General features: G+C 39.6%; 1 protein-coding gene across 1 annotated transcript in view; it reads right to left on the bottom strand.

Moving 5' to 3' along the window:
- Positions 1 to 25,407, bottom strand: part of VSNL1 (visinin like 1) — an 86,684-nt gene that overhangs the window by 46,569 nt on the left and 14,708 nt on the right. The window contains exon 2 of the mRNA XM_039721621.1: positions 281 to 447. Coding sequence (XP_039577555.1) covers positions 281 to 442 — 162 coding nt within the window. The 5' untranslated portion in view covers positions 443 to 447. The remainder of the gene's footprint in view (positions 1 to 280; positions 448 to 25,407) is intronic.

Genomic DNA, 25,407 nt, shown 5'->3' with positions numbered 1-25,407 from the left:
ATTTCAGAGCACAGGGAATGCATTATATTTCTTGTGAATAAATCACAGCTTTTTTCCTAAACTTTTGGTTCTTGTCACTACAGTTATACAAATCACTGGTGTGAAGAGGGTAACTCTTCCCACTCATTGCCTCACCTTCATCATTGCTTCTCCAAGTAAAGTTATTCCTCAGTCTAAATGACCAGCAGCTCTGGACTATTTGCTTTACATTACTTCATAACTTTTTCTACAGTCAAATAACTTACTCTTAAGTTGACAAATAACTCAGTAAATAACTTACTTTTACGTAGAGCTGCTGAAACTCCTCAAGGTTCAGTCTACCACTTGGACAGTCCTTTAGAAACCCTTTGTACCACTGTTTTAGCTCGTGTTCATTGAACTCCGTGCTCTTCACCAGATCCTCCATCACCTCAGGGGCCAGCTTACTGTTTTGTTTCCCCATTTTGCCTTAGGAAGAAATAAATGAATACAATTAGCCAAATGTGAACATTTTAAACTGGAAATAGCCACATAACTTGAACAACTGTTTTTGTATTCACTCCTGCCTTCAATCAAACGCAACTCACAGATTTGCTAGTGAACATGAACCCAAGTTATGTTTCATTATTGGAGGCTGAAAATAGTGAAAAAGGCAACATTCTTCTTTCATTTAGGAATCTGGAGACAGACTACACTAATTTTCCTTAAAATTAGACAATTTACAGCTTTTCTTTACAGTAAGATTGAAAAGATTGCTTATTTTTTTTTGAATGTAACAAAAAAAAATCACAGATTCAGGGATGTCCAGAGAATTGCTCTTTATTTTTGTCTTGAAAATATCTTCTGACATGACAGCCACATTAGCAGCTACTCCTCACAGGTCCAAGGCTGTGGACAGACAGGCTTGTAACATACAGCATTAGGTATTCCACTGGGAGGAAGCAATGCAAGAGTCCACAAACTTGGTCTCAAGAAATGATGAAACCAAACTGGAAAAACAAATTTAATTCTTATGCATTTGTACATATACATGCATAATACACATGTATAAATAGATGTGTATTTATATATTTAATGCATAATTGATAAACATTAGATGGTTTACATTTCATCACTGTTTACATTTCATTGTCATTAACTCGGAAGATATTCACTGCATTTATTATATACATTTTGTATATATTTAAAATATTAAACAGAAATACAAAAGTTGCATGTGTGTATAGATAAATACAGTAATTTCAGTACTACTCATATTGGCCCTTTGAGATACTTTCAGGTGCTTTGACATTTGACCAAAGGTGTTCTTTGAGAGAACTTTAGAGAAAACCTCATCTTTAACATTTTCCCATTTTGCTACAGTTTTTTTCATGACAGATATCTTTCAGCTACTTTTTAATCAGATGACAGACAGCACTTAACTTGTCCTGTAGAGAACTGCAAAGCAATGAATAATTTCTTTCCAGAGCCCAGATTTGCATTTCCATTTTTATCTCCAGTTTAGCATCTGTGTCTAATGACTGCACCACACTGAATGCATTGATTTCTAGTCCATATCACCACCCATTCCCAATTTTAATCTATTGCTTTTGGCATCTTCCCCTATTTCAAAGCAGAAGTTTCTTTCTCCTCAGAAGGACATACATTGTTCTGTTCCAACAAATCAATATATTTATATAATTTCCTTTATGGGAACATTCCTTGAGCAGGTGCAAAGTTAATAATTCCTCTGTGTGTGGTGAACATATCCCCTGGTGCCACAGTACCAGCAGCACTTTGTCTGCTCCTGAAAGACCTCATGGCCCCTCTCCCTGCTGGCCATGGTCCTCCCTGGTCCAAACTCACTCCATGCTCTAAACTTTGAGGCTCTGCCAAGCTCCTCTTCACACATTTTGGTAAACTTAGCACAAATATGTGAGTTCAATCTTCCAGTTAATTGCCACAGGTGAAACTATACATACAGATGTTCAGAAATCAGCTATTTTGACTAAATGATGGGTTTGGAATTTATGGTCTTTAAAGCAACTGCCCCAGCCTTATCTCTGAAGTTCCCATCTTCTCATGACCATGAGAAGTGACCATGACCCAGTTTGGCACATTCTGAATTTAATTCCCATGGAGATTTAAAGCATACTAATGCAATTATTTCTCTAGCTCCCACTCAGATAGGTTTTACAAGAAACAGTGACTTTTTAATATTTGTTTTATTCTTTATGGGGCATGTTTACTTCCTCTTTTTTTATTTACACTCTGCTACCTTTTGAAGTCATAAGGTGCTTTGCTTAGGTTTCAGAAAACCCCTAAACATACTCAGCAGTTATAGTAACTATGCTAGATAGATTCAAAAAGCACTTTTTTTCTCTCTTAATTTAACCAGTTGTGCTTTTGCTTGACTCTTCACCTGGATTCATATCCCCATAAGTATTTAACTCAGCAATATTTATGGATGAAAAAAGCATCCTCAATGGGCAAAAATCAGGTGCTTTTGACTGACCACTTTTCTGTTATAGCAGCTTTTTTATCTTCATCCATGTTAGCTTCACAGCCCTTGGACCTGGCGCCAGTGAGAGCTGGAACAGAACAGATGTGGTGAATCTGAGCCACATCTGCCAAAGTTACCTGTGCTGTTTTCAGTGATGGGAACATAACCCACTGCACAACACCACAGAGCATGGAGTGGGCCTGCAAGTGTGTAAGAATATGTGAATAAAGACACACATATCCACACATAACCTATCAGCAGAGAAACAAGCCAGCAGCTTTGTGGCTCTGTGACCCAGGTCCCTAATTTTGGGCAGCTGCCTGTCTGTCACAGGTTGTCCAGTAAGTGCCAAACACCTTTCAGCCATTTCTGATGTACCTCACCACAGAATATCTCATAGTAAAGGAAACCACAGCTGACATTTTAATAAACACTCTCAGAACCAAACCAGTATTTGAGAAAGGTATAATTGGTGATTTATGGGTTCTGTACTCTTATTTTCTGCTCCAGCACAGCACTGTGAATAATCTGCTGGGATCTGTTTGGGACAGAGTAAGCAAACTGACCAAGCTGGTCACAATGCTTTCCTGGAATTAGAAGCACTCATTCTTTCTTTATATTTTAAAGCTCTTTTTTTTAGAGAAATTGAATTACAATCTGCAAGAAAGCTCAAGAGTCTCATATAATTATCAAATATAAACTCAGACTTCTGGCTCTGGGAGATCCATCTTATTTGGGAATAAAACTCAAATACATAGATTATCTAGTTAATCATATCCTAACATCTTCTAGAGCTTCATTGAATCTCTTATTATTATTGAAAAAGTACAATCAACCATTAGCAATGAGTATGCTACTGCCAACACATTAAGTTTTCTAAAATTAAAACTATTTTTAATTAACTTACAATCACAGTTTCCCAAACAAGCTTTTTCCTTGTGAAAATCTACAAATATGCCTTAGAAAAAGACAGGAGAGAACAGCTGCACATTCACTAAGATTTCAAGAAGAGGAAAGATCAACTCTGCAAGCATTTTTTTGTTTAGTAAATTTTATAGTTTTCAACTATAAATTTGTTCCTAAGTGCCATATTTCCAACCATGCTATGTGACAATCCAAGCCCTGCTATTCATACTTGGTTGTGTTTTCTGGCAAAAAATCACGAAAGGAAAAAAACAAAGGCTTCATGTGGGGGAGAGATTCCTGATAACCAAGGAACCAGGTATCTGGGTGCCACATTATAGATACCACATCAAGTCTGTTCCCAATGAGATTGCTCTGGCAGGAGCATGCTTATTAACACTAGAAAGGGCAACACAATCCAAATTAGAGATCAAGAAAAACACTAAAACTCTACTGTTGTGCTACAAGTAGCAAGAGAAACGAAGGTGGAGTTTAAAAACATATCACTTTTCTGAAACACTTGAAAAGGCAGTCAGCCATCCAGAGAAAATAGCTTTTCAGAAATACTTGGTAGGCTACTCCAGTATTTCATTAAGTAACACCTTAATTGCTGCTTTTACAGGCCCATAGAAAAGTCAGATTTTGAAGATGGAATTTTATTAAACAGCCAATCCCCAAGCTGAGGCAGTGCAGGCTGTGCCAGCAGCAGGTGGGGCAGTATGAGGATGGATCTGCCTGCTCTTTGCCTTGCTGGACCTCAGGAGACCCACACCAGACAGCTCCTGCAGCTTTGAGGCCTGCTATTGTTTGTTTGATGTATTTCCTGCAATGCTATCATGTCCCACACATGCTTGTGTTGTTTCAAAAGCTCTCCACTCAATCACCATCCAGACCTTCTGGCCAATGGCAAGGCTTTTTCCCTAGAATATTCCACAGCAGGTCCTGCACAGGTTTATCAAGTCTGCCTCTCCCACTTGCTTTGCCAGCAGTAAAATGTCAATGCGGGCACAGTTTCACAAAACAAAATTTAAACTACACGACTAAGAAATAAAAAATTTAATTTGAATAGCAAAACATGACTTACAGAATCTTGTTTGCTTTTTAATGATCTCAAAAGACCTCCCCCAACTGTTGCTTACACAGCTCCATTCCCAGTCTTCTTTCCCCTTCTCTCATTCACTGTCAGCCTCCTTGGCATGTGCTCAGTGTTCAAAGGGACCAAGAGCAAACAAATTGAACTCTGTCTGTTCCTAAGGAAGAGTAAACTGAGTGCTGCCAAAGATCTCCTATTTGGGCTGAAAAAGGATCCAAATTCCTCTGAGAAAACAGCACCAACAATGTCCAACAATGTCCCTACAACCCAGCCCTGTGCTGTTTTGCTTGCTTTCCTTAGACATAGTTACACAAACCCATTCTCTTTCCAAGCTGCTCTAGGAAAAGTGTTGCCAGCAGTTTGAGGGAGGTGATTTTTCCCCTCTGCCCAGCACTGGTGTGACAGCTCTCACCATTCCCCAAGCTGCTGTGTGCAGTGCTGGGGTCCCTATATTGGGCTGACATGGATTTACTGGAGTAAAGCAAAGGGACACAAAAGTGATGAGCGCTGGTTATAGAAAGGGAGTCTGAGAGGGCTGGGGCTGTTCAGCCTGCAGGAGAGAAGGCTCAGTGGGGTCTAAATACCCAATGAGGGGAACAAAGACAGCAGAGCCAACCTCCTCTCAGAGATGCCCAGTGAGACAAGAGGCAATGGGCACAAATTAAAATTCAGGAAATTCTCTCTTGATGTAAGAGAACATTTCTTTACTGAACAGTTGATTCAGCACTGAAACAGATTACCCAGAAAGCTTGTGGAGTCTCCATCCTTGAAGACATTTAAACTGGACACAACTTTGAGCAATCATCTGTGGTTGACTATGCTTGAGCAGGGGCTTAGACTTGAGCATCTTTGAGCGCCCTCCAATCATGGTGATTCTGTCATTCTGTGAAACACAGGGAATGTGTTTCACACATAAATGGTCAGTCACACCACCTATTTTTGATATCCACAGTAGCTGCCTAATTTCACTAAATTCTCACATGGGTAGCCAAGAGAAAAAGTGCTCTTCCAAGGCAACCTTTGGGGAAGAGGTACTGGTGACTCAAGCCACCTTCCTCCCCTCACTGATTCCAGGAGTGCAGAAAGATTCACCTCATAACCCTGGGTAAAAGCACCGAAGTGATTGAGGCTACCCCAACTTATTCCCCTGTACTCTGGCTGCTTTGACACGTGCCCATGCTCACACACTCACCTTCCCAGTAATTTGCAGGAGTTAGCTAGCTGGTAGTCAACCAATACCTCTGCAGCCTCGTGAGGTCTGTGCATTAAATAAATTCCCTTGTATGGTGCATGTTTTTCTTGCTCTTCCCTGGCTTTGGGAAGTGGGAATGAGTCGTGTGGACTATGCCAGAGGCAAATGACAACACTCACTTTGCCAGCTCAGCTGTGCTGGCAGGCACTCATTAGGCTGGAAGGAAAACTGTGGTTCATCCCCACCCCTCTGCCCACTCCCAGCCCACAAGCTCCCACAGGAACGTGCTGACTCCTGGGCACGACATGTGAGATCCAGGCACTGAGCAAGCAAGAGTGCTGGGTGTCTTTGCAGACTTTCACCCAGTGGAAATCTATAAACAGCACATCAGTGTATAGACTCCAGTGTACATACATATATAGGGGTAACAAACCCCCAAACAATGCTGGGAAAAGCAGAGACCTATAATCTACAATCTACAGTATCAGAATAATTTTCACATGATTTTTAAGCAGACTGTTTATCAAATTTCCACCCTTGTGCTGATAATTCCTAACAACTCCCAGCATTGCTCCTTCCTGTTCAGGTTGTGTCAGATACTGCCTTTTCTCTACTAATGCCAGCATGAAGGATAGATACAATGACTATCAAGCCACACAGATGCCTCATTCCTTCAAATGCATTTGTTATTTCACAGAAGAAATTTGGAGCTAAAATCTGTCTTTCACACACAAAACAAACAACAGCCTCATACCCAAAGCCCCATGGAAATAAGTATCCAATAAACTATATGTTTGGAAAATAAGAGGAATTTTGCCATCCCCATGGAGAGAGATTCTTTACTAGGAGCTGTAATGACATGACAAAGGACATTGGTTTTCAGCTGAAAGAAGGTAGATTTACCCTGGATATAAGGAAGACATATTTTACAAAAAGTGGTCTTCCACTTTCAGGGATGGGACATCCACAACTTCTCTGAACAGTAACTTGTTCAGAGAAGTTGTGGATGTCTCATCCCTGAAAGTGTTCAAAGCCAGGCTGGACTGGGCTATAAGCAACCGGTTCTAGGGAAGGTTCCTCGCACATGGCAGGGGGCTGGAACTAGATGGTCTTTAAGTTCCTTTCCATCCCAAATTGTTATACAATTATATTTTCCCTAAGCCATTAGTGAAGCACCTCTTCACAGCAGTTGTTGACACAATTTCTAAGTCAGCTTGCATGTAACAGGGATGATGCTGAGCTCTGTCCTATACCGTGCACAGTTGAACCACCCAGAAAAGCCCTTTTTTCTCCCAATACATACAAAAGATGAAGGTATTTTAAAGGAGGTTCTGGCACTGTGGCATGATACCAGCTCTGAAGATTCTGACATAAGTCCTACACTATGATTAAACCTTCTGAAAAAGTGGTCAGTCAGCTTAGAAGGGACTTTCTCCTTTCACTGTTTCTCCTGGAAGTGGCCTTTACTTCATGATGTCATGGCATCTGCAGCTCTCCAAATTCCCAGAGGACAAGAACTGCCTCACTCAGCTCAGTCCCATCTTCCTACTCTCTTCTCAGAACCCGTGGATCCAAAGACAGAGCAGCTCCACACCTGCACTTTGCCCACGAGAAAGAAAAGCTGCAACAGCCTGCAGGAGTGGAAGATGAAGGCAATCCAGCTCCAGGTGTTTGCTGTCAGGACAGAAAAGGCAGGCAAGGAAGGAGCAGCATGCCAGACACTGGCAGAGGTACCAGGGCAGAAGGTGCCCAACACAGCCACAGCCAAACGGGGCTGGGCAGTGCCGGGCACAGTGGCCCTGCTCCAGCTGACCCTGCTAAGTGGGGCTGAGCACTACACACTCTTCAGAAGTCCCTCCCAACCTCCACAGTTCTAAGAGTCAAGAACTGCAGACATCCTTTCAATAGTTGCTAAGTGGGGCTGAGCACTACACACTCTTCAGAAGTCCCTCCCAACCTCCACCACAGCTCTAAGATTCAAGAACTGCAGACATCCTTTCAATAGCAGTGGGAGAAAACTCATTATCAGGTATAGGTAGATAAATATATTTTCATATTGTTATATTGGCCATAGCGACCTCAAGACCTCAAAGGTTTTTCCCTTTACCCAGAAACAAAACTGACCCTGAACTAACAGCTCCCTCCTTCATACAAAACTTAGGGCTCTATTTTAAGTTTTTAACCTGCCATGACCAAAATATAAGAATTGACATGTATGTGTGTATGAGGAATAACTTCTTTGTTGTGCAGGTGACCAAGCACTGGAACAGATTGCCCAGAGGGTGTGGAGACTCCCTCATTGGAGATATTCAAGAGCCATCTGGACACAATCCTGTGCCATGAGCTCTGGGATGACCCAGCTTGAGCAGTACCAGATGATCCACTGCAGTCCCTTCCAACCTGACCCATTCTGTGATTCTGTGTTTGTGTAACACCATACTGAAATTAGAAGCAGTCATGATTTACTGCTGATAACATAAACCTCAAACTATGGATGAAAAAACAGGCTAGGTTCCAATTTATATGGCACTACAGCAAAACTGGAATAAATCCAGTGATTTCAGATTACTTTACTGGCTTTACCAAATATCAGATTCAGGCCTGTAAGCTCTCTCTGTAAAAGAAATGGGGGAAAATAGAGAGTAATGGCATTAAGGAATGCAATTATCTAACCAAATTGAATAATAAATGCAGAAAAGAGGTCTAAGCAAAAGAAGAGAGATATATTTTTTAATTTTATTTGAAATGAGATGGATATTCAATTAGATTCAAGCAATAAAGAAAGTATTTGAAAGGGTAAAACCTGTACAGGGGGCTGCTCTGACATAATAATGACTGATATGTAGGACTGTTTTCCCTAGGTGACTAGAAAGCTAACACTGAACTTATTTCATTAAAAGTATGTATTTGTTTTCTGTTAATTCTGGAATAAAGCAAAAGGGTGTTCTCTACGTTTTCAACATGAGAATCAAGGGCCATTCCAGACCCATAAGCAGCTCCACAGTTGATGCAGCCCTGTCACAGCAGGGCTCTGTTCAAAGCCTGATGCTGAAGGCAGCAGCTTGGGTAGAAACAAACCTGCAGACACATGGTCTGAACGACATGGCAGTGTCTCATTTCTGCCCCCTTTTCTCACTTGGATTGGGAAATTGCTTGCAAAAAGCCATAGTTGGCTTTCCTCCTTTACAAGGGGACAGAGATGACAGGACAAAGTGTAATTTACTTGGGTTGTCCAACGAGACAAAAGTGCTCAGAGTGAAGAGTTTCCAGGCTCTGTCAGTTAGTTTTAACCTTGGAAACACAGGGACAAAATCCTTCTTTGGCTTGTTCTTTCTCTCAGGCTCTTTTAGACCATATGGAGGATTGTCCACCTTTCTGGAGAAACCTTAGGCTCTGAATGCTCAGTTGTCTTTAGGAAAATTTTTGCTTCCCCCTTACCTCCATTATTTGGCTTTGATACATCATAACTCAAACTTGTTTGTTTCTGGTTTATTTCTTCCAAGTCCCCCTTTTCCCAGCATTTCAATAAAATTTAGCGATTTATATGTTCTACAGAATTTGGTGATTAATTTCTGACAAGAACAATCAGCTAGTCAATGCTGAGTGTCAGACACATACGTGAGTAAATCTGTTGCCATAGTTTCATTTTGCTATTGGTCCAGTGTCTGTAGACAGCGGTGATAGTAATTAACAAATAGGTGTGTTTTAAGGAAGAAGACTGATTTTTCAGCAATGGAATGAGTATTTTCTTCACTGGACTGTTGTCCAGTAAATTCTGTCCTTGCAAATAATTATCTTAAAATACCTGCAGAACATTTACCTTTCTCTAATAATTCATATGATGAACAGCATTGCAATCACCTAATTATCCACAATGCTCCAACATCAGACCTTTGCTGTGACAAATTTGTTTTGTTCCTTATATGAAATATAAGAGTTTTTGATTGCTTTCTCTGAGGTTTTATTCTAGAATACAGTTTCCAATAGTCTTTCCCTCAAGAGATGAGAAATCTGTAACCTCCTGGACATTACTACTTCAAAGTGGCCACAGGAGAAAATTACAGCAGCATTACATGAAGGTCACTTTCTGAGCCTTGCACTTCAAGAGTGTTTTATACAATTTTAGATATGTCAGAGATCTGTCCAATATTCAGTACTGAACCCTTTTTGGGATAGTTGCTGTAAACATCTCTTTTTTGGGGGAAGACTGACAGGGCATGCCTGAACATTATAGCTTCCCTGAGCATGTTCCAGTTTTCTGGAACCAGTCTACATTTGTGTAGACTGTAAACAAAGTTTTGTTATGCCCAAGTGTATCAACATTTCCTCTGCCTGAGACACAGATTTTTTTGTTAATTTGTAGAGACTAGTGTCAATTCTAGCATCAATTAAAATGCCGCTTTTCTTTGAGATAAAGATGATTGAAGGTTCACGCTTGGGGATAAGGTTTTTTAAGACTTTAGCCACTGCCTTGACTTCATTTCCATATATGCACAAATTTTTTTTCTTAGTTTTCATTTGTTTGTAAATAAATATTCTCTGTCACAATGCCATTAAAAAAGTAAAATAATGTTATAAAAAAGTTAACATACGCTTTCTCTCTTAAAAAATTGTTTGTTAATTGATTGTGCCTTCAATCCTTAAATTACAGGACGTTTTATTTGCTCTCAGTTTGTTTTATTGTTAGTTTGAAATGTCGTTTTACTTTTCTGTTTGATATATGCAAAGCCACATATCCTAAGCTGATATGCTTACCAAGAAGTAACTTTTACCGTTCACCTTCCAGCCTCATTTTAATTTGAATTTGATTCCATCGGGTGCCTTTTTAGGACTGCACCTCTGACTCATAAGTCATTGTCTTAATAGTACACACTTCAGTCTTCACTTATGTCCATATTCCTCATCACAATAACTGCCCCACCTTCTGCAAAGGTGGATTAATCAAATCTTTGCTGTTTAAAAAGTCAGTTGTCTTTGGTCTCTCTGTAGTCAATGGAGAGGGACAGAAATTTCAGTGATTCACCCCGTGCAGGGAGAGACGTCTGAAAGAGGCAGGATGAATACATGCATGTGTATTTTAAGACAGAATGAATCAGCAAGTGCCTCCTTCTTTCTGCCACTTGTAGAGGCAGCCCTCTAAACCTTCTTGGATCTGAAACTGGATTTCTAAATGCTTCAAGTGACGCAAGAAAAATCCCACCTTGCTCATTGGCAGTGGATAACCAAATGCTGTTCCTGATCTCACTAGGAAAAACATACATTTGCCAAAGTAGATTGTTATTCCTATGCATCACAACACTTATTCAGGTGTGATTAATGTCATTACAAGTGCAACATGCTGGTGTACCAAATGCAATCCTTCCCACAATGCTATTTATGTCCATCATAGCAGTGGAAAAACTCTCTTCCGCTTTTTTCCAGGCCCCCACAAACCAAAATAGTTTTAAATAGCTGAACTGCAGAGATCAAATTGTTCAGGATTGTTTCATTATGCCCTTGTCATTTCCTGCTTCTTCCTCAATATAATTATTAACCAAGTAAAGTCCTGGCCTCTAAGAAAAATATTTTTAATTATTATTAAATACAATATTCTTTTGCAACAAATTTCACTCTGACCATCTAAATGCTATATTAATTTCTCCAACTCATGTCTAATCACCTCCCTCTTTACCCAACAGTCTCTTTAACAGCCACATCCAGTGGTGTAAGGCCGTCTCACTGCTCTGGATTCTCAGGGAGCAGCAGGTATGGTGAGCACTGTGTGGCCCTCCTCCAGTCTGCTGGGAATAACAGCAGCCAAGATCAGTGCTCAGACTGTTTCTCTCTGTTCCCAACTCACACAGTAGTGACAGGGTCTCTTTTTCATCTAGTTCATGCTCCTGTGTCCTGTGATGACAACTGTGATTCGCAAAGGGTGGAGTAAAACTGAGCGGTGATATCAGCACATGGTCTATAAATAGTGTTGTGATAACTGAAATAAATATATAAATAAGCTAACACATACAGACACACTTCAAATCTTCATTTCCATTCCTTTTCTGCATGAAAAGGAGCACTCCAGACCCTGGTGTTAGCTGGCTTTTGCACACCCGTGACTGCTGTGCATGAGCTGATTTCAACGGATCATTTTGACCTATGGGCTAAACACTACACTTCTAAAAACCACATGGCTGTGTTACAGCCAATGATAACAGGAGTGGTTAGCAGGAAAGCAGATTACAGCTTTTTATTTTACTAAAAACCTTTCAAATTCAAAATAAAGTGTTTGTATCATTGTGGCTGGTGATCCATTGACGCAATGCTCCCCCCAAACTCATTACAAATGAATCGCCAGAACTATCCCTTGTGACTGTTTCAGATGGAGCCTGATTAAATGCAGAGGAAATATATTACTGAGAAGATGAATCATAATTTTGCAGAATGAAATCAATGGCTTTACACCTTTGAGTTGGACACAGGGTTGATCAAAAATGTTACTCATACAAATGAGTGAAGAGATGAATCACGTACACAGCTTGGACAGGAAAAAGGTATCTAAAATCCAATCAGAAGTAGCCTTGACTATGACAGAGAGCTAGAAGAAAAATTGAAAATATTTTCCCTAAGGTAGAACTTTCAAATAAAAATTCTTTCTTTGCACTGCTATGAAATGCATGGTTTTTTCATAATTTTTGATATTGTGGTTAGGAATAAATGTAAAAATTTTACTTAGAGTGGTGGGATGGCTCATTTGAAATAACATTTTAGTTCCTTCAATCTAGCTCTAAGCTGACAGGCTGTTAACAAGCATGAGATGCCCTAACAAGTACCCACTTAAGCCACTCCAGCTGCAGAGACACAGAGTGTCCCATGTGGATATCTCAGACACCTTAGGTCCTTTTAGGTGGCACTAGATGCCTCCACTTAAGCAGATGGACCAGCCAAATGAGATCTTGCCCTCCAGACTTAGACACCTAACTTAGAATAATAAAATCTTTAGCTTGGAAGAAGTGTGTAAGATCAATTCCAACCTTTGCCCCAGCACCTCTCTGTTCACCACTAAACCATATCCCCAAGGGACACATACGTGTGCCTTTAGAACTTACAGGAATGGTGACACCACTACCTCCCTGGGCAGCCTATTCCAATGTCTGATCACCCTTTGAGTGAAGAAATTTTTCTTCATAGCCTATCTAAACTTCTCCTAATGCAACTTGAGGCCATTTCCTCTCACCCTGTCACTTGTTACCTGGGCAAAGAGACCGACCCCCACCACCAGCCTGAACCTAGCAGTTAAATGCTACAGTGCCCTGTTTCTATAGCAAAGTCATTGCAGAGAAACCTTGCTCACTGAAATTGATTTATCAAGATTATATCTAAAGGCTCTCCCTCTGGAGTTTATGAAAAATGTTTGCCTTCCCTTAATCCCTATTTATGCTAAGCAGGCAGCATCTGAAAGCTGGGAGGGAAATAAAGTGTTTCTGATGTCACTTAACACACTGGTGCTGCTGTGCAATGCTGTATTAGACATCAAGCTGTGAGCCTTCCTGCCCACTCCAGCAAGCACAGACCCAACCACCAAAGAGGGCACGTGCAGCCAGCTGCTGTGTCAGCAGTGCCCAAAGCAGAGCTGCCAACTCACCTGCTCTTTGTGCCTGCCACATCCAAACACAGAACCACGGAATCGTTCAGGTTGGGAAAGATCTTCAGGAACATTGAGTCCAACCATTAACCCAGCACCACCAAGTCCCCTCTTCTACTTCACAGAATAATGCACAAGAAGTCCAAATCACTATTGATCTCATTTTTCAACCTTGACTACTATCCTTAATGGATATTGGAGCAAAAAGGTCAAAGCTGGGAATGTGTGAAACTGAACTAGTCCCACCAGGATTGAATTTAGAAGTATTCACTGACAACTGTGCTTCCTCCTTTAGGACATTCCCTTTCCAGAGCTGCTAATCCAATTTGTCATAAAGCAAAAAATTGATTCAAATTTTAATATGGCTTTAATGCAGACTGAGAACATGAGTTCTTTAGTGCAGACTGACTCTATTACAACAGCAAACCCAGCATCAAAAAGAAATAATGTGTTTCCTCATTAATTAACACTTTGAAATCACTTATAGATAATATAGATGAGCCTCACATGAAATCACTCATAGATAACATAGATGAGCTTCTTCCTGGAAAAATGTAAGTATTTTTACAGATGACAGAGCTACTAGCAAGGTTATATATTGAGAGGGAAAAAAGAATGCACTCTGAAATTAATATTGATAGAAAATGCAAAATGAGCAAAAAGGACAAAGCAAAAGGAATGCTGGCTGTCTCAGAGGAGACTCTATGTCCCCAGTACAGGAACCTCATTATTATTTAATGACCTTAATGGCAAGCCCCTGAGCCTCGTGTATATCCTTCATAACTAAAGACTAATTACAAATACAACCCAGTAAATCTCAGCCATGAAGCATTTGAAAGCTGTTAGCTATTTCTTCTAGTTTTGACTTCATTTATACAGTACAACAGTTCTGCAAGACAGCATGGTAAAACATACAACATTCCATGGGTCCCAAATACAAAGCACAGCATATGGTCTTTCGGTTAAAAGATGCCAGAGGGAGACAGGGAGAAAGTCTTTCGTGCTAAAGGACAGCACAATTTCATCATTTCATACATTAAAAGTAATTGGAACAATTTCTTCCAACTGTTTTTCAATGAGAGCTCTACTGGAATAAATTTTTATAAAAACTGGCTACTATTGCTGTGCTAATAAAACTGATAAATTGTTCAGATGAATCCACGTGAATGCAAACATGCTTTTTTTTTGTGAAATAAGAAAAGGTATACAAAAAGAAAAAACACAGAGAGATACAGACTAAATTCCAGTAGCATTTACCATGGCCAAGAATAATAAAATCTATACTGAAGAAAGAGGAGAATACAGAAAAAACCCATACAACACACCACACATTTGTAGTACCACATCATCCATCTTCATCCAACTTCTGTGCCTCATCCTGCAAAGGACAACAGGTTTGTTGTGTTTTGGGCTTTTTTACTTTAAAGAGATGCCTACTTTTCAGATGACTTTCTAAAATGCTTGTTTTTCTAGGACACAGAGTTCAGGAGTTATATTTTTGGTGATGACATAAAAAGGTAAGCAACATTTTTGACTTGGGTTGTTATCAGTGCATGCAGAACTCCTTCAGAAAAATACATGGAAAGTTGCTACAAAGGAACAGTTCTAGGACAGGACATGGAAATACATTCAAGAAAATGGAAAAAAAGCAATGGTGAGGCAGATAAAAAATGGCAGATAAAAATATGAAGTAAAAAACAAATGAAAGCTATATAAACACCTAAATTATTATAAAATTCACAAAAACTGTTGTCTGAATTCCTTCAGTTTAACAACCACCAGGATAAAGCAATTGATGGAGGTTGCTAAGCACAGACAAGCTGACTCAGAAATCTTTCCAAAGGTCTCAAAATTGCAAATCTGAAACAGCAGCCTACAGTTCCATTAAATTGTCTAGGAAAATATAATTTTGTTCTGATTCACTGTCCACCTTTGGTAGATAAGGACCCACTGAGGAAACTATTTTAGAAAAACAAGCAAGACATTATTGTAGGCTATGAATCCTGAAAAGCATGACATACAACTCTAATTCTTAAGGGGCAGGATGTTTTTTCCTAATTTAGGGCTGTCTGTCACTGACCTGTCCATGGGAATAGCTGAGGTCTGTGGAACCTAACTACAAAGATGCTGGATAAAAAAAGGAAAAGTAACCATAAAAAGGCATTTTTATTTTCTAGCAGACCTGCATTTGCAGAGACAACCTCAAGGCTTTTGCCAAAGCTGATCAAGGAGGATCTCTCCAAATTGAGGGGGAATTGTAGGAGGTAACAGGCAAGGACAAAGAGCCTGGACAGCCTTTGCATGGCTGTGCCTTTCACAGCAACTGCTACTCCCAGGTGACAGCAGCAGGTGAAATATTTTTATTCCCAACCATGATACTAAGCAGGAACTGCACTGGCAGCTACCCTGGACTATTTAAGTCTGTAGAATCTGGAAAGCTAGAAATATCAAACACTGCCTCCCTTGGCATTACCTCATGATTACTTCACTCATCACTGGAGAATGTGGAGGCAAAAAGGTTTAATATAAAAATGGTTGTTGCTCTCTCTAATGATTCCAGAGGCTGAGAATGATATAACCTCTTCGGGGGTGATATAATCTCTTTCATATTTATTATACTTCTGCTATAAAGCATACAAATTAAACTGATTGCAGGAAACAAAAAAAAATATCTTGAATGACAAATAGGAAAATATCCTTTCTTTATAATCAAACACCCTCTTCACCACTGAATTGCACCCACAGCTTTTTTAATTGCAAAAATACCCCACATCTTCAGTATAGGAAAATAACATCTACGGTGGGATTTAAATCAGCTTGCTTTAATGCTCTCAAATTTTGGTGTCTGTACTACGTTAGCAGTTTAGACCAATAGAGATACAGTCATCTTCACGTAGAGACTCAGCAAGTTGATCTAAGACACTTCTCCTAGGTTGGGATGAGTCATACGTTGGAGGTGCTGTCCTCTCTCCATTGATTCTCCAGACTATCATGTCTAATCATCACTGATTAAATTAGCTTTCCTGAGTTTGTCTGATCCCTTTTTGGCCACATTTATATCTTGGTCTCCACAACATCCTGTGGAAATCAGTTTTGGAATTTAATTAAACGTTATACAATAATTTCATTGGTGACCCTCTTTCTGGCACTGGGAGAAAGAGTGACTATTTCTTATTCACCTGCTCCTCATCAGACATGAAATAGCCAGGCTCTGTCCAGCCTATGCGCCACATTTCTAAACAACTTTATTCCCTTTTTCTAGGATTTTTACAAATTTACTAATTCTTTATCATAAAAGTGACTATAATTACAGATGGAATGCTCCACATGCTTATAAAATAGAATACATTTCTACTGTCATACTAGTTCCTAGATATTTTAGCTGCTATTTGATATGAATTGGTAATTTAAGATCTATCCTCACTGATTTCCATTTCCTCTCCCAATTTCTGCTTGGTATAGCTATCAATGTATTTTGTCCCACAGGCACTGCCTTCCTCTTATTACCAATAAATATACCTGACATTTTATATTCCCCATATTCAGTATTTTATAATTATGTTGCAGCAATTTATAGTCAGATTTAAATCCAATTGTTATGAGTAATCTCAAGTCATACACAAACCATCTCACTTCACTAGACAACTCCACAAGTAATTTATGAATACTTTTCATTTTTTCTCCCATTCTTCATAAATTGCAAAAATATGTGGTAACTGTTTTTATGTCTGCTACCTTTTACCATATTATGTGTATATAAGCACTACACATAACTTGGAAAATATAAAACTAGACAGAAAATGCCTTAAACATATTGTTATCATTAAAGGCTAAAAACTTGATAAAATACTTCATAGAGTCCTGTATTTTAACAACCTAGGAAGAAGTGTGGCAATCATTTAGGGCAGAAAAAGTATGATTTCACACCCAAATTCCTGGTTTATCTCCAATATTTGTCATTGAACAAGAATACAGTTTTTGGATAAGCACCTGGTCTTGATTCAAAGTTTGAAAGCAACAGATAATCTTCAGGTCTGCAGCTGGATCAGGCCCTGCTTACGTTAAATGCTGCGCTGGTAGAGCTGTTAATTCTCTCTGGTGTGACAACACAGAAGAAAAGTTGAAATAAATTAAGGCTGTAGTTTAGGAATAAGACAAACAGTGGAATAAAATATAATAATAACAAAAAAATCCCCAAATCCCCAGAGTCCAGCATCACAAAACACAGTAATGTTAAAAACTATAGTGGCACTTTCCAGGAGTTTGGAACACACACTAAATCAAATCAGAGGACATAATATAAGAAGATATCCCTGCCAGAAGGCAGAACTGTTTGAACTAGTTATACTTGTAGCAGGGTTTGGTTTTTTCCCTTTTTGTTTTTTATTTCCCTCAACTATTCCCAAAAGATTCAGTATAAAGAGAACCTGTTACAGAATGGCCTCTGGAAGGGAACAAGGTTCCAAATGATGGGCTTCTGGTAGCAATATTTTTCAATCTCCAAGAAAAAAGGGAGTACAGAACAAAAGATAGTCAGGAAACCTGCTTTTCCATAGTGAAAAACAATCCCTTTATCTCTCCTGATCAGAATAGCCCTGTTACTATGACCAAGCAAGAAGGGAGGGGAGCTGGTGCATGTCAAGAAATAGATTCAAGAAAAGGGATCAAAAAATCTCTTTTCTTGCTTATAAAAATCTGTATCATTATTTTTTGGTGGGAAATGTGCATATCTGGAAAGGAAAAATGTAGACTTCAAGACAAGTGATATAAGGCCAGCTTTACAAAAAACATGTAAGTGCTCCTGTGGGTCTGGACTACTGGCTAATGTAGGTACTGTTGTCTAATTGCATTGTTCATTTCTATTCAAGTAAATCAAGGTGATGTTCAGTAAAAATGTATCAAGCATCCCTCTGGCAGCTTGAGTGCTCTTCAGAAATCTCACTAGGTACCTAAATAGCTATGCAAATCTCATCTCAAGTATTTAGTTGCTGCATTCCCTGCTCCAAATGCAACTTAAACTCTGTCACCTTTACTTTCTAAGAATACAACACCAGCATACAAAGCAGGCCAGACACTGAACTTTATCAGGCTGTGAATCCGTGCCTTGGTACCTCACGTGCTACCACTTCTCAACATTCTGAAGGTCCCAGTTTCTCACACACTGCCACTGCAAACCAGTGAAAATTCAGGTTGGCATTTTATTCTTCATGAAAATAGCCAGGCCTGTGAATAATCCTGTATTATATCAGTGTTAGTCCTGGGTAACTGTGAGTGCTAAGCTGTGAGTGCACAGTAACAGAGTGTGGTACAGCACATGCCTGAGCAGCCTGGTGAAAGGATGGGCTATAAGTGCTGCTGAGAAACAACACCACATATAGAGATGTACACACACAATAAATATAGGCTAAGCTGGTTTTATTATAGAGATGTGCTCAGCTTAAGGATGCCTGCACAGCATTAACATGGCTCTGCTGTGAGACAGACACATCGGTAACAGCAAATTGACGGTAAATCCCAGGCCCAGGTTGTTCCTCTTCTTCCTTGTCCAATCTTTACCCTGTACTTTCAAGCCAGTCCCACTAAATCTGTACCAGCTCATCCTGACTCTTTCTCCTGCTTTCCTTCCCTCCTTCCTCCCTATCTGGTTCTTACTCCCTACCCAAGGCCAATTCCCATCACCCACGGTGTTTTATCTGTACTTCAGTCTTCTCCTTCTCTAACTTTCCATCATAAAAGCAGTGAGAGCAGTGATGTTCATAGTATGCAAGATGGATGCACAAGGACAACAACCCAGGTATGCTTGTTTAAGCTACACTGGAATTCATCTGGGCAACATCTTGTTGACATTTAAATAGTCTTGGCATCTTCAGGCACAAAGATAACACAACCGCTCCCAAAGAGCAGAGAGGGATGCATGCCCAGGCTGCCAGCAGGGCTGTCAGCATCACTCAGAGAGGCAGAGGCTGAATGGAAGGCACAGCAGCAGGGTGCAGAATGTTTAAAGGATGCTGAAAACTCTAACATATTGGAGAGAATTTTATGTCAAAAAATAGATAGCTTAGTGATTTATTTTGTGGAAAGGCTAAGAAACCCAAGCCAGCCATGAAAGAAACACCATGGTTTACAGCTGGGGGTGGGTGCACATGAAGGAGGATGACACTGACAGCAAATGCTTCCCTCACACCTGGGCAATCTCCAAGAACCCTAAACCACCACAGACTGGTCAGAGGAGAAAACACGGACTGAAGAAGAGAGCTGAGGTTTCTCAGTAGAGGCTGGAAGTGGCCGTGTTTGTTTTCCCCAGAACAAATGCAGAAATGAACCTGACTTGCAGTTGCTGATGCCAGTCGTGTCCTGATCAAAGGATACAATGAAAATGGAAATGGCAATGAGACCAGAGATGTCATGTCATTAGCATTTGTTCTTCTCGTTTTAAAAACCAACTTAAAAACTTAAAAAACTATACTTCTCAAAAAAAAACAAAAAAAACCAAACTTTTCAGAACATCTAGGAAAGACCTTTTTTAGGATTAAGAGCTGCATTCTATTTACTCCCCTGCTCTGCTTGCATTATAGATCTGTTTAAAAAAATTTTTAAAAATCTTAGATCTGACATGCATGGGAAAGCCCTGAGGAGCTGCAATCTCCAGAATTCCAAAAAATTACTATATGGAAGTTTCCATGAAATTAGTGACAGCCTCCAAATAAAGCCATTTGACAGTTGGCTTATTCTTCACTAATGTAATGTCATGCTCCCACCCTATTTCACTATCTGTACTCAAAACTTTATTATAAACATTTTTCCTTTAACTTGAAAAGAGTCACATTGATTTATGACTCCAAGAAGCTGGTCAGAATGCAGAAAAGCAGCCAACCAGCCTTTAACTTAATCTGTTCCATCATGAAAATGATTTAGTGCTTTTTACAATATTCTTAATGATAACAGTCAATAACAAAAATGACACAGTTTTTAAAACTTTTGTATGATCAGAAACAACAGAAAACTGAGCAACTGTACTATTAAGGACAAACCATTTGAAATTACTGCAAAGAAAAACAAGACAAGACTCTACTCCTCTAACACAGCATCCATAAATCATATACAGAATAATAACAGGGAAGTCATTATAGTCAGTAGCAGAGAACTTGATTAATCCAGGTTATTTCTACCTGGGTGGTAGCCATTAGAAGTTGGATATCTAATCTAAACTAGTCATCAAGGCTCCAATGTGCAATGGAGAGAAACAGGCATCCATTTCAGCAAGAAGCAATTCATTCCATGCTAAAAGTATATATAAAAGGTGACTGGCATTAATTGCTCTCTGGAAATACTTACTCTTGTCTGACTAACAAAAAAAGTCTACACAATTAGTTTAGACTAAACATTTAACTCCTAGACAGCCAGAAAGGCATGAAAAAATATCCTACCCCCTGAGCTCAGACTGAGATGACTTTCCCAGTTTGGGGACAACTGCAGAGCCTTCAGCCAAAGTGTGCTTCACACCTTGTGACCCAAACCTTGGCACTGCCTGCTTGGTGAAGCCCAGCGAAGGCAGTGGTCCTTTGCTGAGTTTGTGGGACAAAATACCAGCTGAACATTACAGCAGCCCCTGCACACACTCTTCCCAAGAAACTCTTTCTGCCAATACAGCCAGTGACCAACCAGCTTCAAAGAGCAGATGTACTAAAAATCACCCAGATTAATTTCTCTGAACCATGTCATATATTCATGCAGATAATAAGCTTCTCTTAGATGACAAATGGGGACTATGTTAACTTAATGATTTTTAAAGATGTTTTTGGCAGGTTAATACCATTGCTGACACTTCCATGGGTAATGACTTAATATCAACTGGTTCCAGTCCTTGGTAATTAACCTACAGGGAAGAATATAACCATTTCTACAATATTATGTTTCTATAATTCTATAAAATATTTTTTAAATTAATGTATCAGTAAAAGTTAACTTTAGAAAACCCCGTCTGTCTGGTGTTACATAAAGAATTAGTTGTGACATCCTCACTGCATCTACAGTGTTTAGTTTGGAGCATCAAGAGATAGGTAAAAAATCCAACTTCTCCAAACAGCACAGGTCATTTTGACATTTTTAAAGAGGACTAACTTACTAGGCATCTGAGTACAGTGTAAATTAACTAAATGTGTTGAAGCACATCCAGTCACAGCCAAGGATTCCAGTTCAGATTCCAGTTCCATGTAACTCTACTTCCAGGTCTTGTGACATGTGTCTCAAGATTCCTGTTTTTCTTAAAGAATTGTCCTCTGAATATAGAGGCAACCATTGCTAACTTCAGCCTTACTTAAGCTTCTTTGATTTGCTTTCAACCATGACATATACTCACTTTGTCCTTGCTTTTGTTCTCTAAAGCAGTTTATAAAACTTGAAAAGAAAAGGAGTGCTTTGTATCATATGGAAAATAACTGTGCTGTAAGGAACAATACCAAGGCTGAAAAGCCTAAAATTAGACCTGCAAGCTTTGCTTTCATTGGCAGCGATGTGTGAACATTCATATTGTCCCAATCCCACATTCTACCTCTTTATTCTTGCTAAACACACTACTTTCTGTAAAACACTGAAGTTTAAAATTAGCAAACCTGTCTGATTCAAGGGTATACTGACCTTGATGATGGGCTATTTTGATCACCTTTAGGCCTTTAATAGTGAATTAAAAGATCAGCTGTTTTCAAAAGAAGCAAAGAAAAAGCACTTGCAGAACAAAAAGCTGAACATCTCTGAAATGGTGCCTGGAATAATACTGCAATTTCTAGCTCGCTTTTTTTTTTTCTTCCTATGAAAACTCAAAAGCAAATCTAATAGGTGTATTTTTGCTGAAAGCAAGCTAGTGAGGAGATATGCACTGTATAAAGTTCCTGGGGATGGACAACGTGGGACTAACAGGGATAATTTAGTCATAACAGGTTAGCATCTATGATATACCCATTCCCTCCTCAGCTACGCTCACTCAGCTCCTACTGCAGTCAACAGGGAAGCAAAATGTATTCAGAAGGTCAAACTTCATGGATTTTCAAGAAAGCCACAGAGAGGCTAAAGTGAAACCAATGCTTGCTACTGCCTTAAGTATCATTCAAGCAATTGCTAGTGTAGTGTTTATTTTGAGTGTCTCCTTGCGGAATTTCAGGATAAAATATGAGATTGGCAGTGAGCCTGAAGGGGGTATAGTCAGAGCAGTCCAATTTCAACAGACTATCAAGATGAACCGTGGGGAGTTATTTTACAGGTTTACGGCTATAGCTCACTCTGAAGCAGAGTGTTATTAATATTTGTAGAGCACTATGATATAAATAGCAACACTACATCCACCACCTAGATACCTGCGGTATGCTCTGACAGAGCACTTTTTAGATAACCAAATACCATTAAATGTGCCCCAAATGCAATACTTGAGATAGGATATTAGATAGAGACGTAATGCAACAGTTATTTATGCATCAAAAATGTTGATGCAGATCTCTAATGCAGCACTAACATTAGCAGCCTTAGGCACTAACTCCAGGGTGATCTTCCGTCAGAAACCAGAATTAATTCTAACACTGTTACAGCACAACAGCCAATAGTTTCTTGGAGTTAGGACCAGTGGAAGCCTAGATAAGCTGATCCTGAACTGTATTCAGTGTTTCCCATTGGAAAATCTGTGGCCATAAAAAGTAATGTTTTCAAAGGAAGACAAAGAGCAGCTGGAGAATACTATTTATTTCATCACACTGATCTTGTCAGTATTTCCTAATGTTTCCTACACCCTGGAAACAGCGTAGGCTGTCTGTCAAGCTTTGCTTACCAGCAGCAAGCTCCACGGGTCACATGGTGGCATTTTAGACAAAGCTGAGCTTTTGGGAAAAGAACAGGAGCTGACTGTGCCACTGAGACAAAATGGAAGATGTTAACCACCCATTCACCACCAATTGCCTCAGGAGCAGCAAGGAAAGCCTGAGAAAGGTAAATACACCTTTCTCAGGATCAGGGAGTTTTGTCCTAGTTCCAACCTCAAGATGAGGTAATTTCTTCCTGGGACAGCCCTTCTTTTGTGCCTAATAAAGCCAGGTAATTGCATCCTGGATTTTGTGGGTAGGAACAAGATGTGAAGCAAGACCATTTATGGAGCTGTGGCTTCACTCTCAGGCTAAGCTTTCTATTCTTACATATAGAGAAATAATTTTACTTCCTTGGTAACTGGTATTTTTCAAGTTTCTGTAATTCCTTCAAATGCTTCTAATGATTTAATGACTATGAACATGCCTATACTTGAGCAATAGTTCAAATTAAAATCGGTAGTGGATATGAAATACACAAGGCATTTCTGAGAAATTCAACATGACAATATTCTCATTCCTTCCTTATCTTCAGAAAAGTATCTTGTTAATACAGTTATGTTTCCAATGAATAATAATTCACTAGACTCAAAGTACTTACACATGGAATAGCATATCCCAAAGAATATCAGGAACAGGAGAACTTCTCTTTGCTATTCACTTTACTACAAAAATGTGGGCTCTCATTTTTCATAGAATCATGTAATTTGGCTTGGAAGAGACCTTAAAGATCATCCAATTCCAACACCCCTGCAATGACCAGGGACACCCTTCACTAGATCAGGTTGCTCAAGCCCCATCCAGTCCCCCTGAACATTTCCTGGGCTGTGGCACCTACAACTTCTCTGGGCAACTTATTACATTGTCTCACCATGCTCATAGTGAAAAATCTGGTGTGGACACAGACAGCCAGCATGAGATGTGAAAAATTAGTGAAAAATTTCCAGCTAACATCTAATCTAAACCTATCCTCTTTCAGTTTAAAGCCAGTACCCCTTGTCCTATGACCCCCTGCCCTTGTAAAAACTCCATCTGCAGCTTTACCCCTTTTGGTACTGGAAGGCTGCTACAAAATCTCCCTTACAGAAGGTTTAAGATACACACACCTAGATTCCAACAGTAATAAATTTCATATTATTCATTAATTGTTAAAATGGATTATCAGTAGTAGGATTCTTTACTGTGAGGTGGTGCAGCATTGAAACAGGCTGCTCGGAGAAGGTGTGGATGTCCAATCCCTAGAAGAGTTCAAGACCAGGCTGCATGGGGCTTCAAGCAACCCGGTCTAGTGGAAAGGTCTGTTCCACTCCAAACCATTCCACACTGGAAGGAGAATTATCACATAAAAATAACCAAAAGATTTAAAGATGCTGCAGTGAGCTATAGAATTATTTTTTAATATTTAAATTAAATTAAATTAAATCTACTTTAGAAGAATCCCCACAGATCCCTAAATCCCCACACAAGCTATGCACAGTGGTGCTGAATATTTTATAAATTTATATACTACATACTATATCATATGGAGTTTCTGCACAAATGTTGGAGGTAGATCTGCAAATTCCTTCATGCATAGTGTAGGTAAATGTAATTTAAGGTGTCTCAGAGAAAACTTACAGAAAAGTAATGGCAAAATATCCTGAGTCTGTGTGTGACCCAGACAAGCATGAAAATTTTTCTAGAAGATTCACACAGACCTCAGGAAAATGCAAGGTTAAACTTGTGACCTGGGCATAACTGATGTGGGATGTTTATGTCTTAGGGAAAAATGAGACATCATTCCAGCTGTCTGTGCAGTCTTCAGGTTTGCATTCTCTTGGAGGATCTTCATGGCAGGTGCCAGCTGTCACTAAGGGCTGCGTGCTGAGGTGAGTTGCACTGGATTTCAGAACTGCCCCAGCTCCTGGGCTTGCCCAGCCTGCCCAAGGCAGACACCTGATGCTGGCTGGCTGTGCCCACACCAGATGCAGAAACAGGACCTCAGCAGCATCCTCTGTGCTTCACTGCACACCACCTACTTCCCAGCCAAGAAAATATGTATTCCAGTCAAAAGCAGTCTAGACATAAGGTAATATATGCCACACAGATGCACAGGAGATTATACCTGACACAAAACTCAAAGAAATCATCTGATAAACTCAGGAGAAAAAATTGAGACAGTTTGAGTAAGCTGCTGACTATATTCCTATCATAATCTTTTAAAAGCTACTTCATCTGCTCACCACAGGAAGAGCTGCTTGCCACTTCCCACCAGCTACATTCTGCTTTTCCACTACTTGCAGCTTGTTTTGA

Source organism: Passer montanus, unplaced genomic scaffold, assembly GCF_014805655.1.
Source record: "Passer montanus isolate IOZ18808 unplaced genomic scaffold, ASM1480565v1 scaffold46, whole genome shotgun sequence".
Lineage (NCBI taxonomy): Eukaryota > Metazoa > Chordata > Aves > Passeriformes > Passeridae > Passer > Passer montanus.
The sequence above is the reverse complement of the archived record's forward strand: the minus strand, read 5'-3'. Positions and strand labels throughout refer to the sequence as shown.